The following is a 20,035-nucleotide window of genomic DNA, read 5'->3' as shown; positions in this document are numbered from 1 at the left end:
TGTATTGAAATCCACTGTGAGAAATCAGCCTTAGGTCACAGCCCTGTCTGCAGAGCTTCAAAGATTAACATCATTTGGTTATCGACTCCAGCCCTGACCCTGCACAGAAGCAATAGTCTGAAGACTTGTTCTAGCCTTCTTCCAGCAGAAAGGGGACAAAGAAAGAATGAAGTGTTCAAAATGGGAGGAGTGAGGGAAAAGGGGGAGGGGGAAAGAGGGTGGTGGGGGAAACAGAAAGGAAAGGAGTTTGAAGGTTTCTAAAATACCCCTGGAAACTCATAAAAAAAGCAACAGTCAATCAACTCCAAAATCATCTGGATTTTCAATCCACTCCCAAGCTATTACACCAAATTGAAATTACTGAGTTTTAACCCAACAGCAGATAAAACCAGCACCCAGCCTACTCTATACTCAATTTTCTCTGTCCCAGGAAAGGGCTAGGATCACATTGTACCACATGCAGCAGACATGACAGGAACTATCAAGTATCACATTTCTTTTTTTCCCTCCACTCATGATTTAAGCAGTCTTCTGATGTATGTAAATAAAACCTAGTCAGTTTCCCTTCTTCTGACCAACTGAGTTATCATTAGTTAACACTTTTATTTAAGAGGACAAGCAATTTCAGGGTTCCAGCATTAGTAGCCCTAACATTAGCTAGCCATTCCCCATTTACCTCCATTTTTTTAAAGCCACAAGTGGCCCTTGTGATGCTTGGAATCTACTGACTACACAGTAGAGAGGGAATACACATCACTGTCTTTCACTTCCTAAAGTAATGATCACATTGCCCAGCATAGAGTTAGACAACACTGTTAAATATTTGAGATAAAAGGCAAAGAAAAAAAAAAGTAGGTAAAGCAGAATTTAGGTTTCAGCAAATTGTCATATTTACTTAAATATAATCTCATCAGCATAGCTGAGAGTTGTTCGACTTTATAATAGCAGAGTGACCTCAGTTTTAGTCAGCCTCAAGCTTCTCAAGTAATCATTGATGTGCAAGTAGAAGAGATGATTAATGGAATGAATGTTTTACACCAGTCAGTCAAATCCTATCCATTCACAGAATGAAATTTAAATGTGCAAAGCATGTCTTTAAAATAATGGTACTGGTTTGAAGGAGAAAGGCATCAGTAATGACACATATATTAAACATATCATTATAGTTTGAAAGAAGAAATGTCATTAGGTGTTGTGAGGCAAAGAGAAAGGTAGTACCACCCTCACACACCTGCACAGCTCCAAATGACAGCAGGGTACAACTTTAAGAAAACAGCTATTCAAGTGTAACTGGCAGCCTAAATTGATTTGTATTATTTGTACACAACACCAAATCTGGCACAAGTGCACATTCAGGGAGAGGATGGCAGGAAAAACCATCTTTTCACCTGCAAACTCAGAAAATCACTTCCCTTGAAAATTAGCAAACTATAACGACCTTTTCCACCCTACATGACTGTTTAAAGCAGACTCACCCTTGCCAATAGATGCTGATTGGGATTATTGATTTATTTGGTTTTATTTTTGGTTTGGTTTGATTTATGCTGGTTAGCTAATGTTAATACATACAGCCCTGAGATACTGTGAAAAAGTTTCATTAAATCTTAAACTTCATTAACATTGTTATGAAATCCAGAAAGTAACTCATCTAATTGCTCCGCTGATACAGATATTTATATAGTATTACACTATCAGCATTTCTTAATCCAGGACAAGGGAGGTAGCATAGAATAACACTGATGTTGAAATTAATTAATAATCAGAAGCTATGTGCCTTGGCCTATTAATATTTCTAGTGAGCATCACAGAAAACGACAGTCATGAACCAGCACTGACCTAAGTCAGCTGGGCAGAGCACCACGAGATCAAGTCCTGTGCTTCAGGGCCTGAGCTGCCTCCACACCACCCCCCGAAACAAACTGCCTTCTCTGGCAGCCACAGCATAACATGAACCCCAGCAGATAATTAAAACCAGCTACATGCACCAGAACAAGCCACCCTCTATAAATACAGTGGGTGCAAGCCTGGCAAAAATGAAGCCAGTAATATTGCCTGCTTCTTTCTTTTAATGAAGACTTAATGTTTCTGCCATGCCATAATGATTGTTACAAAGTCCTTAACTAATCACATTCAAAATTTTAAAGGGTCTGTGATATTTTCAGATTTCAGATTATAATCAAATTTCAGACAAAGAAAAGCCAATAACGTTTTCCAATGGTACTACTACTAATGTTAGGATTTTTATTTGGATTGAATGACAAATGCTTCCTCTAAGCTTCCATTATACTAGCCATGAAAACTGAAGAATTTTTTAGTTATGATCCCAGGTGACAGGTCTTACATGTCCTATAATAAAGTTAGATCCAGCTGTGTTTTTTATAGAAAGATTCTTTTATAGAAAAGATTCTGTGTTCACCTTAACATGATCAAAAACCCACGTGTCCAGCTCGGCTGCATCTTGTGCTCCAAAGTCTTCACTTTCTGCTTCATAGCAAAATGTATAAACGTGGTCTCCAGTAGCACCTGGAAAAATAATACAGATGAAATAGGAAACAAAAGAAATTTATTCTTGTTCTCATAAACAAAATGACCTGAATATTAATGCATAGGGCATAGAAACCTATCAAGAATTACAATCCTGAGAGAACTCAAGGAATTTTTCTCCTGATTTTAAACCTTCCCATCATTTATGGTTTTTTGAGGGCTGGATACTATTTTAACTCATTAGTCTATCAGAACCACAGAGGAATGAGGAGCAGCATTATTCAGTATGCTCAGGTGCGGAAATAAAGCATGGAAAAGCAGGCAGGAGCAAAATAAATCCCAGTTAAAATAAATAAAAAAGAAATTCAAGTTTGAAACAAAGAATTTCACTGAGGAAGATACACATTAAAAGTGGTTTTTGAACACACATGTTTTAGGAGCTTTTTCTTTGTTTTGGTAGCTAAACCGTATCATTCATGACAATGTCCCATCAGTGAGGTCTTTTGCACTGGGAGACATCACATACAAGGAAGGCAACAGAAGAGGTGTAAATTAAAGTACATCATTTCTAGGAGTCTATGCAGTATTGCCAAATGGACAGCTTTGTCAATACAGTATTTGAAGCCTGCATCTTTAAAACATGGAACCAAAATATAAAAGGGAGGAGGACTATGTTCAGGCATAAAGTACAACAGTGAGAGCCACTGATGCGAAAACACAGCATCTGGACAAGGCAATTTCATTCTGTACTGTTAAGAAAGCCAAGAAGAGAAAGGGAAGAGAAGGAGGGGAAGGATGGGGAGGAAGATTAAGACCTCAAAGAAAGTAAACTTTTCAAGTCCTGGAATGATCTGTAGTTAGGTGGAGTTTAAAGAAATAATTTAGTCAATGGCAGAACTGTTATAGCTCAGAGATGCTATTCCTACTGTGACTACATAACCTCCCAGAGGGAAAATATTCTTCTACCAGTTGATAGCCAGAGAGAATATAACTGATTTGCTGGATGTTGCAGTTATATAATGTAGTTTTGTAAGCTTCCAGGCTTATGAATGAACTAACATCCTTGTATAAGGGAGCTGTTCAACCAAGATTATGTTCAAACCCACACAAGGGATGCAGGTATTTTGGGCTGGGAAGATGAAAGCTGGCACTGATTTTCTGGTGCAGCTTTGCCCTGCCTCCCAGGAGATGTTACTACAATATACTCACTGCAGTTCTCAGTCTGAAAGAAGAGGAAGAAAATACTCCCAGGACATTAAGAAGTAAATTAAGGAGTTCCAATCAGTGGATAAATGAGTTCAAAAGAAGAAATAAGCCCTAGCCATCACTGTCAGGATGACTGATGGTCTAAGGAGAGTGCAGTGTGAAGTGCTAAGGCTTGGACAACAGGCCCAAGCCAGAGCTGACCTATACATTAATCCTGTCCTTTTTTACTAATAACCTTTGTACCAATGGGTATTGTGCTGGGTTATAATAATAGTTATGCTGATACCAGCAACTAACCACCCAAAATATCACTTATGCTGACTTAACATCTGGAGACAGTGTTTTAGGAGACCCCACCAACCACACCCTGCACTCTGGCCAAGTCTTGGTCCTGGCTAGTCCAGGAGTAAACCAGATACTTCCGCATAGAAAAATATGGAAGTCAATTTGACTTGCTGATTTTTTTTTTTTTATAAGCATATAAGGGTGGGCCCTCCTGCAGTGACTTTGGATGCCTCACCTACAGCTGGATGCACTTAGTAGGATCTTCCCACTTGCTGGGAAGGGTTCTCCTAATCCTCATTGCAACCGGAGCTCGGATGAGCGGATGAGGATGATGGTAACGTATGCAGGTGGTGATGGATCTCTCTTAATCACTGTCCTTTCTCTCACGTAGAAATTATTTGATGCATTACCCTGTGCTTGCTCAATTTGCCTGCTTTGAGTACTTCATTCTGCATTTTTCTTATTCCGTGTTTTCTGTTTTATTTGGTTGTATTATTTGGTTATCAGCAGCAAAACACATCTACTGGTGTCTAAGTTTAACTGGCATCCTCAATAGGCAAAAGAGAGAGCTGTACTGTTTCTCTGCAGTGATGCCAAATGAAAGCATGCAGTCTGCAGACTGGGCAAAGGAGTACACCTACTACTCATCCATTCCTGATTTCTTCCAGAGGAAAAAAACCCAAAACAACAGCAAAACAAAGCCCCACCTAAGCCTGCATTGCTAGAAAAGAGAAACAGTGGCAAAATTAAGCCATACTAAGAAGGTTTTGGAGTGCCTGCATGGCTTTTTAAAATACCTTTTTTTTAAATAATAAGAAAACCTACTGTGCAAAATGTTACAAAAGAATATTTTACTTCTATTGTTTGAGAAGTGGCAGGCAACACTGTGCCTAATACCTTAAGTCTGGTAATGAGGAAGTAAGGATGGGATAAAGAAGTAGAAAGAAGACAGGAATTAAAATACTCTCTTACAAGCAAATACCAAGCACTACTGAGTTTGGTGCTGCCATCACACTGCAGGAAATAACTGGAAATGCCACAAACTCCCATACCAGATACCACCTGCTCCTATTGCAGACCTGTCTGGCACATCATCTTCCCTCCAGCATCAGCATTCAAAACAGTAGCATCATTCATCAAGTTATCACTCTCTGACAATAAGATTTACATCCTGTGGAAAGAAAAGCTTTTGCTCTGCTAGCAGGGCAGTTCCCGTGTATGAATCATCCAATGAAAGCAGTGAAACAGTTAATAAAATTCTAAACATTTTGGCATGATAGTATACATACAAGGGTCCTGTGAACTCACTAATTTGCAACATAGAAGGAGGGAGAGAAATTAAGCTATTCTACCCTATCTCCTTTTTGGCCTCCTTTATTATAAAATTTCTCCTCTTTGGAAGAAGGAGAAATACTTTTTTTCCTTTCTTTTTTTTTTTTTACTAGAAGTTAATTTACCTTTCTATAATGAGAAACCAGGATTAATTTTCCCATGCAGTCTCTACTTTTCAGATACAGTGCTTTACTAAACCTCTCTCGATTTTGAGATTTCCCTCCTGTTGTCGATAACACACAGAAGAAACCATACTGAGAGACATAGCAACAGTATGGTATTACCCTTGCACATCCCTCCAGATAACAACAAAGCTGCTCCCAAGTCCTTTGCTTATCTTGGTACTGAAACAAAATTAGTAGAAGGACAGGGCTCTGGGAAATTCCTGAATTCCCCAAATATTTTCCCAAGAACACATCTCAAAAAATGTAAATAATCTGTACAAGGGCAGTGTACCACCTTTCCCCTCTCCTCAACCATCATCACAATATTCCCAAATACAAGCTGTAATCTGAGGTCACAGGAAATTATCAGGAGATATTTTTACAGCTTACCATAAATTTATAAGGCTCAAACAAAGAAGAGAGAAGAGGTGGGAGGAAGGAGGGGGAACATCAGAAAGAGAGAGGGAAGAGAGTGGAGTTCAGAAAAAGTTCAAGAATCACCATGAGAAATATGATGTATACTTTTTCTAAACCAGTATTATATTCCACTGCTATCCCACTTATCACATTTTCCTGACTATACAACACTTAGAAAAGCAGCATATGCCCCTAGCTTGTCTCCTTTTCACGTCAGTCTGTTTTACTCTCAGATTATGGGAAAGGTCGTATCTGGCCTCATTCTTCCCAAAACAAAACAAAATTAAACTTGGAGACCCTTTCATATTTGCACTGTCACTCAGCGATCTCTACATGCTCAAAGACCTATAGCACTGGGCTGACAATATTTTAAGACACTGCACACTGTGGGCAAAAGATGTCACCTTCAGGAATAGTACTGTGCAGTTCTTACTCACATGTAGTTCTTCCCTGTACACATTACCGTTCTGGAATAGGAGCAGGACAGTTCACAATAAACTACTTCTCCAGCTCAGACACTCAAAAAACACGGCAACCCGATTCACTGGGAGCTGCATGAAGAAGAAAAACCCCAGCCTCAGGCATGCAAGTGAGAGCTTTAAGCCTCAGCCAAAGGAATAATATTAGGTAAGGCCTGCTTAAAAGGATGAAGAATAAGGACATCCTTTTTAAAAGTGTGCTTCTTTTTCTCCACACAATTCAAAAACTAGAGATCAGGTATACCCAAATATGCAACCTGGTAATACTTCATTCACCTTCTCTAACTCAATAATTTTAAGTGTCCTCATTTAGCAACCCAATAATGATCTGTTAAAGATTCACAAAATCTAAATCTTACCTTTTGCAAACATTGGCAGAATATCTGGGCTTCCCCAGCTCCAAGTATATTTACTTTGGTTGAAAACAGAGTCAAATTCCACTGGATTCTCCTTCCATCCTGTTAAACAAACATACCTGTATTCAAATGGAGTTGTTGCAAGAACTCATTTACTGCTAAGATTGAAAGTCCATGTAAAATGTTGTTTGGGTTTTGTTTACTTGTTTGGTTTTTAAAAAAAGTTTCCCTCACACTATGTCACAATGTACTCCACTTTGAATCCCATTTCCTGGGTCTTTTTTCACTTCCATTTCAAATTCTATTTGCAATTTGTCCTCCATTAATTAAGAACTGAGCAGAAACAGACAAAACACACAGCTGGCTTACCTTCTAAATGGCTAAAATGCTACTAAATTTTAAACCCCTGTTGTCTGAACTCAGTTTCTGTCATATTAGGCAATAAATTACATACTCATGTATTGTATTTCCAGCAGCCACATTACACCTCATCACAATGAAATATCCGAGATCTGTTTTCCTAACAAGGCAGCTGACAGAAACAGAGAGATGTTCTTAAAGGCAATTTCTGCCAATCCTGTAGTTGAAACAGATGTTAGAAGGAAGAACTTTTTGATTAGGAACACTGCCACCACCAAGTAATTCCTTTTACCTCCCTGGTCCAAAACCAACTCACAGCATTACAAGTGTTCAGGCCTAGAAGCAGAGGACTGCAAAAGAGGCCAAGTCACTAATGCAAAGGCTTGTTCCACATTACCAGCCACCAAGCCATGCAATGACAGCTAGCTCTGCCCAGAACACACAGCTAGACTTTTCACTTTGTTTTCCTACTGATTCTTCAACTCAACATAGCAATGGTTCAACCAAGGTGCTGCAGTTCACTTCTTGTTTGCAACATCTACATAGCCATCTGCTATTACATCCCAAATCATAACTGAAAACTCTGTTACATGAAGAGTTCACTCCATAAGATACTTCTGCCTTCAGACTAAATTTTCAGGTGCTAAATTTTACCATGCTACAAACAATTATCTTAATTAAGCTATTTTCCTAACTATCAATACTGTGGGAAATCCATCAAAAATCTTGGTATAGAAACCACTATGCATCTATTTATCAACAGCCATCAGGAAAACCAGCACAGCACTAAAACACTTCACTTTGGAGGACATTGTTCAAAGCTTTAGGACCAGCATACCTTTAGCAACTGCACTGACATCTTCATAAAATCCAGCTATAAGTGCAACGTGCCCTGGCCTGGATTCTGTCGGGACACGGGTGTGAGAGATTCCCCAGCTGCCATTATTCTCTAGAATACCCCTGAAAACAGGATACACAGCAGTTAATGGTTGTGACTCCTTGGAAGTACCATGAATTGCAGATAAAAAGATTGACATGTAGATGTGAGGCAGGAGGTGCAAAGAAAACCCAGATTAAACCAGATTCTCACTGTTGCCTGCTGTGCAGAAAAAGAAGCAGAACATTAACCTGCAAGTAGTTCTATATTATAACACCTCACAGAAAACATTACTCTTGTGCTAACAGATGAGTTTTGCTGGTATTCTAATACACTTAGAACTAACATATTATTTTTCTTTGCTGCTTTCTGCTATAGCTCACTTTTTTCCCCGTTTTCCTGGTGTTACATTTCTTTTTTCTTTCCATTTAGCTTGAAAGTGTCTAGTTCAATCTTCTCTTCCCCATTAAGCATGCTCAATTATAACTAGTTCTTGTGACCACGTCTGCCTTTATCTGTGTCGAATATTGGAAGCCAGCATAAAGACAATTTTAAAAACATGAAAATCTGAAGAAAATAATTTCAGCAACATGAGAAAAATATAAGTAAACCAGTTGCAATTACACCAGCGTGAAGGAGAATTCCATCTCTGTACAGAAATACATAAATTGTCTAGAAATTATAGACAAAGATAGTTACAACAGATAAAAAGCAAAGAAAACCGAGTGCAAAAGCCAAGTGTAAGGAAAAGCCTCATAAACTAGTCTTGTCTGCTACAGATAGAACAGCTGGAGAGCAGGCAGTGGGTATTACTATATTCTGTTTTCTTGTCTCCATCTTCTGGAAGAAGAGAAAGATTCACTGCCCACTGTCAGAACAATGGGAGAAAGAAAAACAAAACAAAACACACCAAGACATACCTTGTGCTAATGTTTAGGATAAACACAGCATAATGTTTAGGGTAAATATAATATAATCTTCTGAACAAATTCAGGTTTTAAGAGCCAAATATACCAGGAAAGTGTATTTTCATTGTGAGAGATAAGCTACAAAATTTGCTATATTTTTATTGGATGTGTTTTAGTCAAAGTAGATTCTAAGTTCATGCTTTGTAACTTTGTTTTTAACAGATTATTTTATTCAACCCATAATTACAAGATGTGCATTACCAGCTCTAAATATTTTTCTTATTAATTAAGATTCAAACACAACCTAAAATGTCAGGTTCCACACTTGAAGCTTTCAGGATTCTCAGTTTGCTTGTTGTTCTTTTTTGGTTTGGTTTGGTTTGGTTTTGGCTTGGTTTTGTTTTGGGGTTGGGTTTTTTTGTTTGTTTGGGGTTTTTCTGGTTTTGTTTGGTTGGTTTTTCTTGTTTGTTTGTTTTTTTAACTCAGACCTCACATTCTTGAAAGCTGGAAAGACTATTTGGAATAGCCTAAATACTACAGTAAAAGATGTAAATTATGATAGAGCACTGATATGTCATTCTTAGCTCTCATGTCTGCTAGGTTTTAATACAATTTGTATTTTAAACAAATACTAATTTGAAAAAAGGACTTTCGTATATTAGTTTAAGTTTTGTCTTTTTATTCTCACTGGGGACTGATGAAAATGCATTGCACTAGCATTAGTGGAAGTTTTAAGAGAAAAATAAATCACTTTTGGTCCTACGCACACTTTCCGGGCACAACAGGTTGGAAATTATTTTACTTAGAATTTGATTTCTATTGAGCTGGAAAGTAATCCTTTACCTTTGCTTCTGTATTACAGGATCTGAAGTCAACAATAACACATACCAGGAATAAAAAAAAAGAGCCAGATATTGTCATTTACCTGTTCAAAATTCCCTTAGCTATTTTGAATTATTTCAAAGCCTTTGACTCAGAAGAACCATTTAAAAATTTGATTTCCTTGACAGTATAAACATTAGCTACCCATAATAATGATGAATATGAATATGACATAGCAGTATAGTCTAAATATGACAGGCAAAGAAGAAAACATCTTCCCCAAAATCATTACCACAGCAATTTAGACCAGCTGCCATCCCTCACAGCTATCACAACACTACTTAATTTTCAAGAATACTTGTAAGAGAAAAGACTGGGTACTTGGCATGTATCAGCCAGCAATCTGCTCCAAGCCTAATGATTATTTATTATTAATTTTATGTACCTACTAAAACTTTGCTTCCATTTACAGCACACTGCTACAAGAAGGTCTCTTGCTTACTTGAAGGCAATCTTTCCTCATTAATAATGGCAGCAGTTCCCAAAGGTCTCCACCTGGATGGGAAGTAATCTGGTACATTGCCCACTTCTATAAAGCAAATAAGGGACTGAACACTGGGCACTTAGGAATGAAATGTGCAAAAACATGAGTTTAATATTAAGCTGCAAATACTTTAGGTTCATATAACTGAAAAAGGAAAACTTAGACAGGCACAACTTGGCAGAATAAAAAAGGAAATATTTCCAGCAACCAGCACCTGATGATCTTGACCTGTTGACAAGGTTAATTTAAGGAAGTTGTGCAGCTCTTAGATTCAGTGACAAATCACTGAGCCTCTTGCTTTGAAGTTGTAGCAGTACATGTAATAAAGCTGAAAACATGCCCTGGACTGCCTGGATGTCAACCTTTCAGAAGGCACACGTGCCACATTTTCCTTTTCATCACCTCTTCCATACATATGCTGACACACATATGTATTTATACGAGGAACAAGAGACAATGAGAGAAATACAGATGGCACTTCAAACTTCTGGCATTTTACTCCACTCTGTGACCTACCAGCATCTTTTCTTGTTATAAGGCAGCTATCCTCCACGTACCTGTGTACTTTCAGTGCAGGTGACAGTATTTGAAATAAACTGTCTGCAACTCCACATGCAGAGGTAAACCAAAGACAGTGAAAGTGCAAAGTTCCCACTCTGGACAAGCTAATACGTGTTTGAATGTTAAATTTCTACGTAGGTGTGATAATGCTAATTGGCTGAAACTGAAAAACTCAAACCACTTAATGGCAAAAATATCCAGTTCTTTAGAATACTCCTTTAGAATACTCATAACTCTTTCCTAGTCACTAGCCAACACTGCTCCTACTGATGAGGCCACTATGGCCTCACATCCTACTGATGCAAAAGATCAACAGTTTTACTGCTAAGGGAAGAAACTGCTCTGAAGGAAGTGTGAAGACCACTGTTAAAAGACAACATGAAAGACTCACACTGATGTGGCAGACATCTGCCAGTGGCACACAGCACCTTACAAAAATACTTAACAACAGGAGAAGCAGCTACAAGTCATCTTGTATAAACTGGCAACTGCTGAGGAAGAGCTCCTCAGATTGCTGTAGCAGACTGCAAACACCCTACGAGCTTCAGATAATTGCTTCTTTGGGTTTGCTCTGATATAAGAATCAGACTAGTGCTATTACAGAAAAGCAGTCTTATTTAATATTGTCTACATTTTTTTGTCTAAGAAATTACTTCTTACGATAATTATCTTGATATTAAGGAAACACAGAGGGTTGCTGAAAACTAGCCTTAAGCACTCAAGGGTATGACTTTTAACACTTTTTAATGAAAACCTAATGCTGCCTATCTCAAACAAAATCATGTTATTAAACAATCAAACATACAAAGAGAGCACAAGAGAGGAAGCAGGGCCATGGATGCAGGAAGGGTGGAACAAACAGGAAGTGGCAGCCTGCTGTTAGATCCTCTCAGGCCATTTTCTTCTTTAATCACTCCTTAAAAAGCTTCATCAGCTGAAGACAAGCATGTTAATGAACTACTACTCCTCAACTGAACATCCAGGAAGCAGTTTAAATTAATGACTATGTTGGGCATCAGAATTGATACCATGCTGATGTGAACAGAGAAAGTTCACACTCCTTTAAGTTACTAACTGCAGCTTTCAGAGGACAATATTGATTCAATTGACTCTGTTCATGGTTTAGCAGCTTTACTGACAAAAGAGGACACCAACTCAAATTCTGCCATTTCTGCCAAGTTTGTTACTTCAAAGGCAGAGGGGAAGGCGACATCCAAGCCACCTCTTGCCATTGTTTCTCTTTTCCTGGTTTCCACGTTACATACAGCTGCCTCCAGAATCAAAATCTTCTGCATCAGTAGTGTTGCCAGGTGGACTTACCTCAGGTAAGGTGCTCGAGGTGTGCCATTGCTGCTCAGCTCATAGAGTGAACCTGCCCGCAGACCATCAGCCACAAAGAGCAGCAGACGTTTTGCCGGAGGCGGCAGCGGAGTCCGCTGGGGAGTCATCCCGTGAACCAGAGGAGAGCTGAAGTAGATGTCAAAAATGGAGACCAAGAACACACAGTGCACAAGGAGACCAGCAAGGATGAAGAGTGGTATACCCATGGCAACAGCAGACCGGCAAGGCAAAGTCCAACACTGACAGGAAGGGAGAAAAGAAAAGGAAAGTTAGGCAGAAGAGACTTAGAAGAATCAACATTAACTTCACTTGCCGTGGAATGAGCATGATGCAGCCACAGTCATTAACCAGATTCATAATCAATCTCTGCTTCCAACAAACTTTTTCCCAGAAGTTTTGATCAAAAGTCGCTGCATGGCTAATTCAGACTTTCAGGTGGTCATTATTCCTCAAGCAGCTCATCTCTGCTGTTCAGCGGGCTATCAGATAGCTTCAAAAGACCACTGAATCAAACCACTTTGTCTGATCCTCGGCAGGTCCTGTCATCAACCTCAGTGCCCAGACCGGAACAAGGGAGACCCAACCGTGTCTCCATCAACACCTCCCTCTGCTGGCTGCTTGTGAGAGTGTTGAGGTCTGTTGAGGCAAACACAACTCAAAGACAGCTAAGGAAAACAAACATCCACACGAAAGTTGCTTTTTCTAAGTTTACTGTCCAGTCTGGGCTTATTATATTCCACCTAGAAATAGAAAACTTCTTTTAAAGGAACAAAGACACTATGCTGCGTGCAGAATGCTGTTCTTCTAAAAGAGGTGACAGAAGGGAAACTGCTGAAGAATTACATTTCATCAATAATGCTATCCCCCTTCTAAATGTTTTTCCTGCCTTGTCATACTCTGAAGTCAGATTAAGGACATAAATATGCTTATTAACATGTACTCTGGAAATGAAGGTGTCTACCACAAGTTCTAAGGGGTTCACAGGTGGCCTACTGAAGGCAACACAAATATATATTAACTCGGGAAAGTGTGGAATCAAAGCTTGAGTGAGGCTTAGTTCTGACAAAGTTCCAGGCTGCTAACTTAATTATTTAAATATTAGCTTATTAACAACCCTAACAAAACAAGGCCTTGAGTCACCAATTTAAAAACAGATGTTCCTAACAACCTGGAAGGTTTATATATTCAATTACCTATGTAAATACACACATCTCTCTAAAAGAAACTCTGTTTCAGAATCTAGTTAGTGCTTCTAAATGACATAATTTTATCTTATCACTAACAGATTTCCAGTAGCTGAACAGACATAGACAGCCACCACATGGTAAGACTATTATTCTTATCAAATAAAGCAAAAAGGCTTCACTATCACATAACCTTAACTCTAACCAAGATTCTGGAAAAGGTTTTTTACAAAACTTTTACTTCACTTAGATACCTGCTCCTGTATGTTGTACACTCTGACAAACTTCTATAGTGTAACATAGCCCCATGCTCCAAATAGCCCCCCCTATGTTCAAATGCAATCAACAGCAATTCTAGAGAACCATGAAGGACCTCCTACACTTTTTCACCTTGATCAAATTACAAACAAACTTGGTCATTGCCAGCCCCAAATGCCTGAAGTTCAGTTAAGGCAGCTGACTTGTGAAATACAGCATCCTCAGATATCCAAAGTACCATGGAAGAACAGCCAGCATTTCCATTAACTGGTTTTCAATGGAAAAGGAAGCTGCCTGGTTTTCTCTGGGACTTCTAAAGCATCAAAGCATCCATTCTAAGCCTGCAGGACAAACACCCAGGAATAAGCTATTTTAGACCCTTCCACAGGTCCATTCCTATCTCAGAGTCAGCTCCTCTCAACATATGCCATGCCACTTGGAGCACACTCCCATTTTTTCTCAGCCTGCAATGCTGCGACATACTTGACTACTGAAAGCAGAAAAAGAAAAGCAAGCAGGCATTCAAATGACATTTCTTGTAGAGATCCTCTCCTCTAACAGCTGAATGGGACAGGTGGGAGGGATCTGATAAAGTAGAGCAATGACACTGAACCAGAAAAGCCTGGCTGTGCACATTAGGGACAGTGTTCAGGGGAAAGGTAAGGCTTGGGTTCTTGAATGCAGAGAGTGAAGTGTCTGTTTTCACACATGATGTGGAAATATTAGTTGGCCTAAAAGGCATGGCAACATGAATGAAAATGGGCAAGGTAATTTCCAGAAAGCCTTTCCCGGAGACTGAAGCTAGCCAGAAGGGTCCCTCAGGCCATGCTGCCTGTGACAGACACTGCAACCATCATACATACAGACCAGGTTCTGAGACACCCTGCAACAGGTAAAATGGTAACAAAGAAAGCATTCAGTCACTCACACTCACTGAATTACAAAAGTTATTTATCCAAGACTTGACAGATACTCACATCTAGAAACAGATTCATGTATTAATGAAGTAAAGTATTCCCTGTAAAAAAAAAAAACTGCTTTCTCTAAGCCCCTCTGGATTTACAAGTTCCACAAAGATAGCCATGGGTTAAAACATAGGCCAAAATGTTTCCTTCCTGTACACAAACCAGTTCACATTCAGAGAAAGAGACTGTCTAAGTGAACCGCTGCTGTGCAGAAAATGGGCCTTGGTGGATACTGGTTTGTTTCTTACAGTTCTTTTCACTAAAAAAGCCAGCAAGACAAGAAGTCAAAAGAAATAAAAAAGAGCATGAGAGGTACCATTCAGAAGTCTTCAGTTTGCACCTACACTGGGAAAAAAAATGAGGGTGATTCCTCTCTCTTTCTGGGCGAGATAAAGCAGTCACAACAGATACATTCTAAGTTAAGGTTGACAGAGATGGCAGGGCCACACCACCAGCACTTCACTATCAACATCAACATTTAATTGCAAACTTCTGGATTTCAGGTCTTAGAATATATGCCCTGCAAATCAGAAGACAACCCTCTTTCATAATTAGGAATGCAGAAGTTGCTTGAATTCCACTTAGCAAGTATTTAATGTTCTAAATCCAGGATGGGCTACTACCTTTCATTCTGCTGTGGAACAAGATCATCTTGTCCATGCACTTCTACCTAACTTGACATGAGGAGTCATTAGATCAATGGAGACCAAGGCAAAAGAGAAAAAATACCTCTTCTTGGAGCAGACGTCCATCCCCCAGAATACTCCTATTAAAAGCTGATTTACTGTGAGTCACTGAACCATGAAAAGTAAACCATCAAGGAAAAAAGTGAAGGGAAAAGAAAGAGTAACCTCTGGAATTTGTAAATGGACTGCCATAGAGAAGGAGGATTAACACTATGCAATGTTTGTGCTCTGTAAACTGTAGCTAAAAGTTTTTGTGGCACAAAGAGAAGAAAAATATAAGTATCACTCACTTGAAGTATAAATTGGATACTTGTGGTTATCCTCTGTTGCACTCTTGCATGAGGGTCATCAATGTAGAGAGGGAAAGCTGGATACTTATCTTGAAAATATCCTTTTCATTACAAGATCTGCACATGATCATCTTAAGTCAGAAAAAGGAGATTTAGGAAAACAAGATCTCCGGTAAAACCTCAGTGAAGAGCTCCTGGGACACCTGGATTTTTTCTGCTTAAACTATGCTTTAGCATTGTGCCTTTCTACCCCCCACTCATTTTCAAGAGGAGTGGAATCATCAGTTGACCTGGGTTCTCAATGATGCAATGCAAGGTCTCAGACTGCAAGTCTAAAGAAGGATCCCATTTAGCAGCCAACACAGCCTTCACACACCCAGTAAAGGAACAGCTGGAACTAGCAGACAGCACCTCTAAATTTGATAATGCACACATCTTCACTCACCCGAGTCCTCTGTCACACAGAGATCTCTTCCACTCCTATTTTCCTCCTGCTTTGTGCTTTTTCATCACCATTTGACAGGGTGATTCAAAAGCCAGTCTGAACCTGCAGGTCCAGTGAATGAACCAAAGGCAGAGCAGGATCCTGCAAGTGGCCTGAGAGGCCTTTCAGAACCAGGAGAATCTGCAAATGGAAGCACTGGCCCCCTGGAATGCTTTTTTGCCTGTGAAGAGGGAAGAGCAGCTAACCCAGCACAATTTGGATGCTGAGATATTCCTCAAGCCTATGGTGTCTGCTCTCATGCCTTCTAGGCACAGAGGAAGTCCCACTAATGCTTCCCAGGAATATGCATCTGCCCTAGCAGGAAACATGCTAATCTGTATACTATTTCTCTTTCCCATGAGTTAAAGAGATGAAATCCAGCTTCTGTCAGATACCACACAAACAAACAACAAAAAAGAGCCCTTTAGTTCTCTCTTTCCCTCTCTGTTATTGAGGTCATTGTGAGCAAATTTCTCCATAGAGCCTTGTGCTTGATGATTTGAAATCATGCAGAAATCATGCAAAGCACACCAAAAGGAAGAAATAACAAGGAAAGAAAGCAAAACAGTGGATTAAGCACTATCTTACAAGAAAAAGCCACAGCCTGTCAAGAGAAGAAAAACCGCAATGTATTGAACACACCCACCCCTTTTTCTCTTGGGAGAACAAGGAACTAGATCTAAATATAACCACTGCAAAAATGCCTCTGCCCTCAGGTGCCAGGCCACCTAAAAAGCAGGTAAATAAACTGGTCACTTGAAAATGTACTTTGCATCTTTCTGTCAAGAAAACTTAAGATGAGGATATCTCAGCATTTTTGTGTCTCCTGACGCTTTTTCAGACAATCCTATAAAGTGACTCAGAGTGCTACCTCCCATAGTCCTTATTTTGAGAAAGTAAAGTGCAAGCTTTGCCCAAATCCTAGCTGTATTATTCTACTTAATTCTGCTAAGCCACAGCTTATCAAACAAAAAGGCAAGAATGAAGTTTCCAGTCTTGTAGATAATAACTAAGAGGAGCATGTTGCAACTTCCTTACCACATGCCATTTCTTACTGCCCAAACACATGACCTGTAATAAAACAGTTGAGACAGCCAGTTCACAGTTCACTCTGCGAACTCATCCCAAGCAGCAAACATTTTTGAGACTCACATTTATTATTTCTTACTACATTTTTTCTCCAACTTTTGAGATCTCCTAAACTAAATACAGACCCAATGATGATACTGTCCATCCTCCAGAATGTCAGCTATACCAGTGAGGTACCTTTTGTTCAAATACTTTGGAGCTAACAACACAAAGCTGGCATGGATTCTTAAATAAAGACTCTTTTTGGATCTTTAACAGAAAAATACTAAGGGTTCACCAAGCTATTCACTGCCTGTCAAACACAAGCTGTCCACACGAACAGAAAATAAGCACTGCTCTGGCAAAGCCAGAGCCTTCAGGAGACTTCAGATCTTCTGACTTTATTGGATGTTGTACATGAGCTGAGAAGAGCCTGAGCAGATACACAGGACCATTCTCAGAGACAACAAGGCAGAACCAGTAGACACCCTTCTTAAAGTCTAGGAGATTAAAGAAATGCAGCAAGGACCTGGTGACCTCAAGTAATTATTTTTCCATAATAAAGCAATTTGCACAGATTAGAAAAGCAGCTTTATTAGAATCCTCAGAGAGAAAGTTCAGCTCCAGGCTGGTGGCAGATTGGGTGAAAAGACCCTCTTTTTGTACTCACACCTATCAACATCCAACCCCCCTGCTAGTAGCTGCAAGCTCCTCACCCAACAATCACGTCAGCGTGAAAAATAAAACACAGACTGTGACGATGGCAGGGGAGCAAGACAGCTGCAATAAGCCACCTACACCCAGCCACCAGAGAAAAGGAGCTGGCAGTTAATTTCACTTGAGCTTTTCCTTCTTTGTAAGCTGATCTAAAACTTGCTGAGAAGACTGGGTTTTTTGTCCCTAACAGGAAGGCTGACATAATTAAGTGCAACCCTCTTTTCCCCTAAGTAATCAGCATCTAAGCTGCATTCCTCTGAATTTATAATCTCTCAGCATTATTTATAAGGCAAAGAAAACCATACTTGTTCTGCAATACACCACAGTTCTCCCTGAGAAATGGAGCATTTTCCTTTTATATTTTTCTTTCTTCAAATATGCAGTAAAACACAGACACAATAATACATGGAATATGCTCCATTGGTGGGAATGCATTTTTAAGGATAATAAAGTGTCAAGACATAAAGCTTAAGACATTAATAATTTCTTTTGAAGGCATCATGCTTCACTAGTGCTATCAAATCTGTTGGTTAAGATGAAGAAAATTCATTGGAAATGCATATTCAATAAGCATCAATGGCCTTAGCAACTATCTTTTACAGAAAAAAAATATTACAGGAATGTCTGCTACATTTGGTGCTGACAAACACACTTTTCAGCTAAACAGTGTTGTGTATTTTGCAATTTAAACTGTCAAAGTGGAGAGTATACAATTTGTCTGTACATAAAAAATTATCCTTTTGCTTAGGGCAGGACAGCAAATTGGTAGTTGTGTGGTCTAAGTGACAGTATTTTGCATGGTATGGCAGCCATACATCATCTCAGATGGTACTAGCAGTCCCTACTATATTCTTTTACTGATTTAGAATTTTAAAGAGTTATACTTACCCAAGAAATGCAATCAGGTCATTTCTGCTGTCACAGTACCTAGACCTACTGACTGCAAAAAATAAATTTATACAAAAGACTCACCAGCCAGTCTCAGAGTAACTCTCTCTTGTATCTTTACAGGGCTTTAACCATAGGAAACCCAAAATTCTCATCTTGATTTCACCATATAATAATACGGTGAATAGAAGTGGGATAGTGATCAAGTCCCTTTTCCTCCTTTCCAGAATTCTATTTCCTTTCTCTACCAAGGCATAACATGCTCAGCCAGACAATGAAACAGCAACTACAGTATTTCCACTTGTTCTTGCGCTGAAGTGGCTTTTGTAATTGAAGCCATCTGTTTAAAACTGTTTCAGATTCAACATCTTGACTGTGCATTTTAATTATTATCATAACAAATGATATGTCCTAAATTTTAAATGTAGTTCAGTAAAAAACATCAAACCTGAGGCAAAGAACTCAAAGCATATTTAATTTTCTTTTTAACGTCACTCGATAATCAAAACTACTCTGTCTGCATAGAAAAGTCTTTTGCCAAAAATTTCCACTGAGAAACTTCACTATGGCCAGCAAGGTAAAAGGAAAACACAAAGTGTCCTAATACTTGAACATACTGCAAATCAGTTACCCCAACACCAGCCTATGCAGCTTTCTCCAAATCATCCTCTAAACATGGAAAAACCTATCCACAAGTATCCCAGGCACAACAACATACTTGAGAGACAAGAAGACAGCATTGCCAAAGGGAACAAGGGTACTTCTTTAAGAAATGGTGACTACTTTGAAGCATGCAAGAGAAAAGAGCATCACCTTTTGCTAACACTTGTTTCTCCACAAGTGGAATTAAAAACAGAGTCAAAATTCAATATAACATTTCTTCACTATGCAGATAGACAGAAAAAGAAAAGAAGAAGGAAGAAAAAGAAGAACCCAGCAACAATAAACCCTGTGTAGTTTTGCTGCAAATAGGCTGTTTCAAAAGGCAACATTTTGGGGGCCTACACTTGTTTTCACAGGTTTTTGCAAATCCTCTTGAGTACTTCTTGACTTGGGAGTCAGTCAGTAATACTCTAGCAGCAAGTCTTCCTCAAGCACCACCATTCTGCATCTTAACACCATATTTTCATATCAATATGAAGTATTTAATTCTTTTGTGCTGCCAAAAGTGTACTGCCTTACCCTGGAATACTTCACTATTCTTGTAGAAAATAAGGACTTTTTTTCTGTCATAGCTTTTCTTGTGCTGTTTGAAGATCTTGTATACAGATTTTTCATAATACAAGTGCCATGGGATACTTTAGGGGAAAGAATGTCAGCCTGGGAGCATCTATCAGAACCCAACCCACTGGCGGCCAC

General features: G+C 39.1%; 1 protein-coding gene across 1 annotated transcript in view; it reads right to left on the bottom strand.

Moving 5' to 3' along the window:
- Positions 1-15,587, bottom strand: part of PIGN (phosphatidylinositol glycan anchor biosynthesis class N) — an 88,513-nt gene extending 72,926 nt beyond the window's left edge. Inside the window, exons 1-5 of the mRNA XM_008492607.2 lie at positions 15,520-15,587; positions 12,116-12,375; positions 7,922-8,043; positions 6,727-6,825; positions 2,417-2,523 (exon numbers count right to left, since the gene is read on the bottom strand). Coding sequence (XP_008490829.2) covers positions 2,417-2,523; positions 6,727-6,825; positions 7,922-8,043; positions 12,116-12,342 — 555 coding nt within the window. The 5' untranslated portion in view covers positions 12,343-12,375; positions 15,520-15,587. The remainder of the gene's footprint in view (positions 1-2,416; positions 2,524-6,726; positions 6,826-7,921; positions 8,044-12,115; positions 12,376-15,519) is intronic.
- Between the last annotated feature and the right edge of the window lie 4,448 nt (positions 15,588-20,035).

Source organism: Calypte anna, chromosome 2, assembly GCF_003957555.1.
Source record: "Calypte anna isolate BGI_N300 chromosome 2, bCalAnn1_v1.p, whole genome shotgun sequence".
NCBI classification, from domain to species: domain Eukaryota; kingdom Metazoa; phylum Chordata; class Aves; order Apodiformes; family Trochilidae; genus Calypte; species Calypte anna.
The sequence above is the reverse complement of the archived record's forward strand: the minus strand, read 5'-3'. Positions and strand labels throughout refer to the sequence as shown.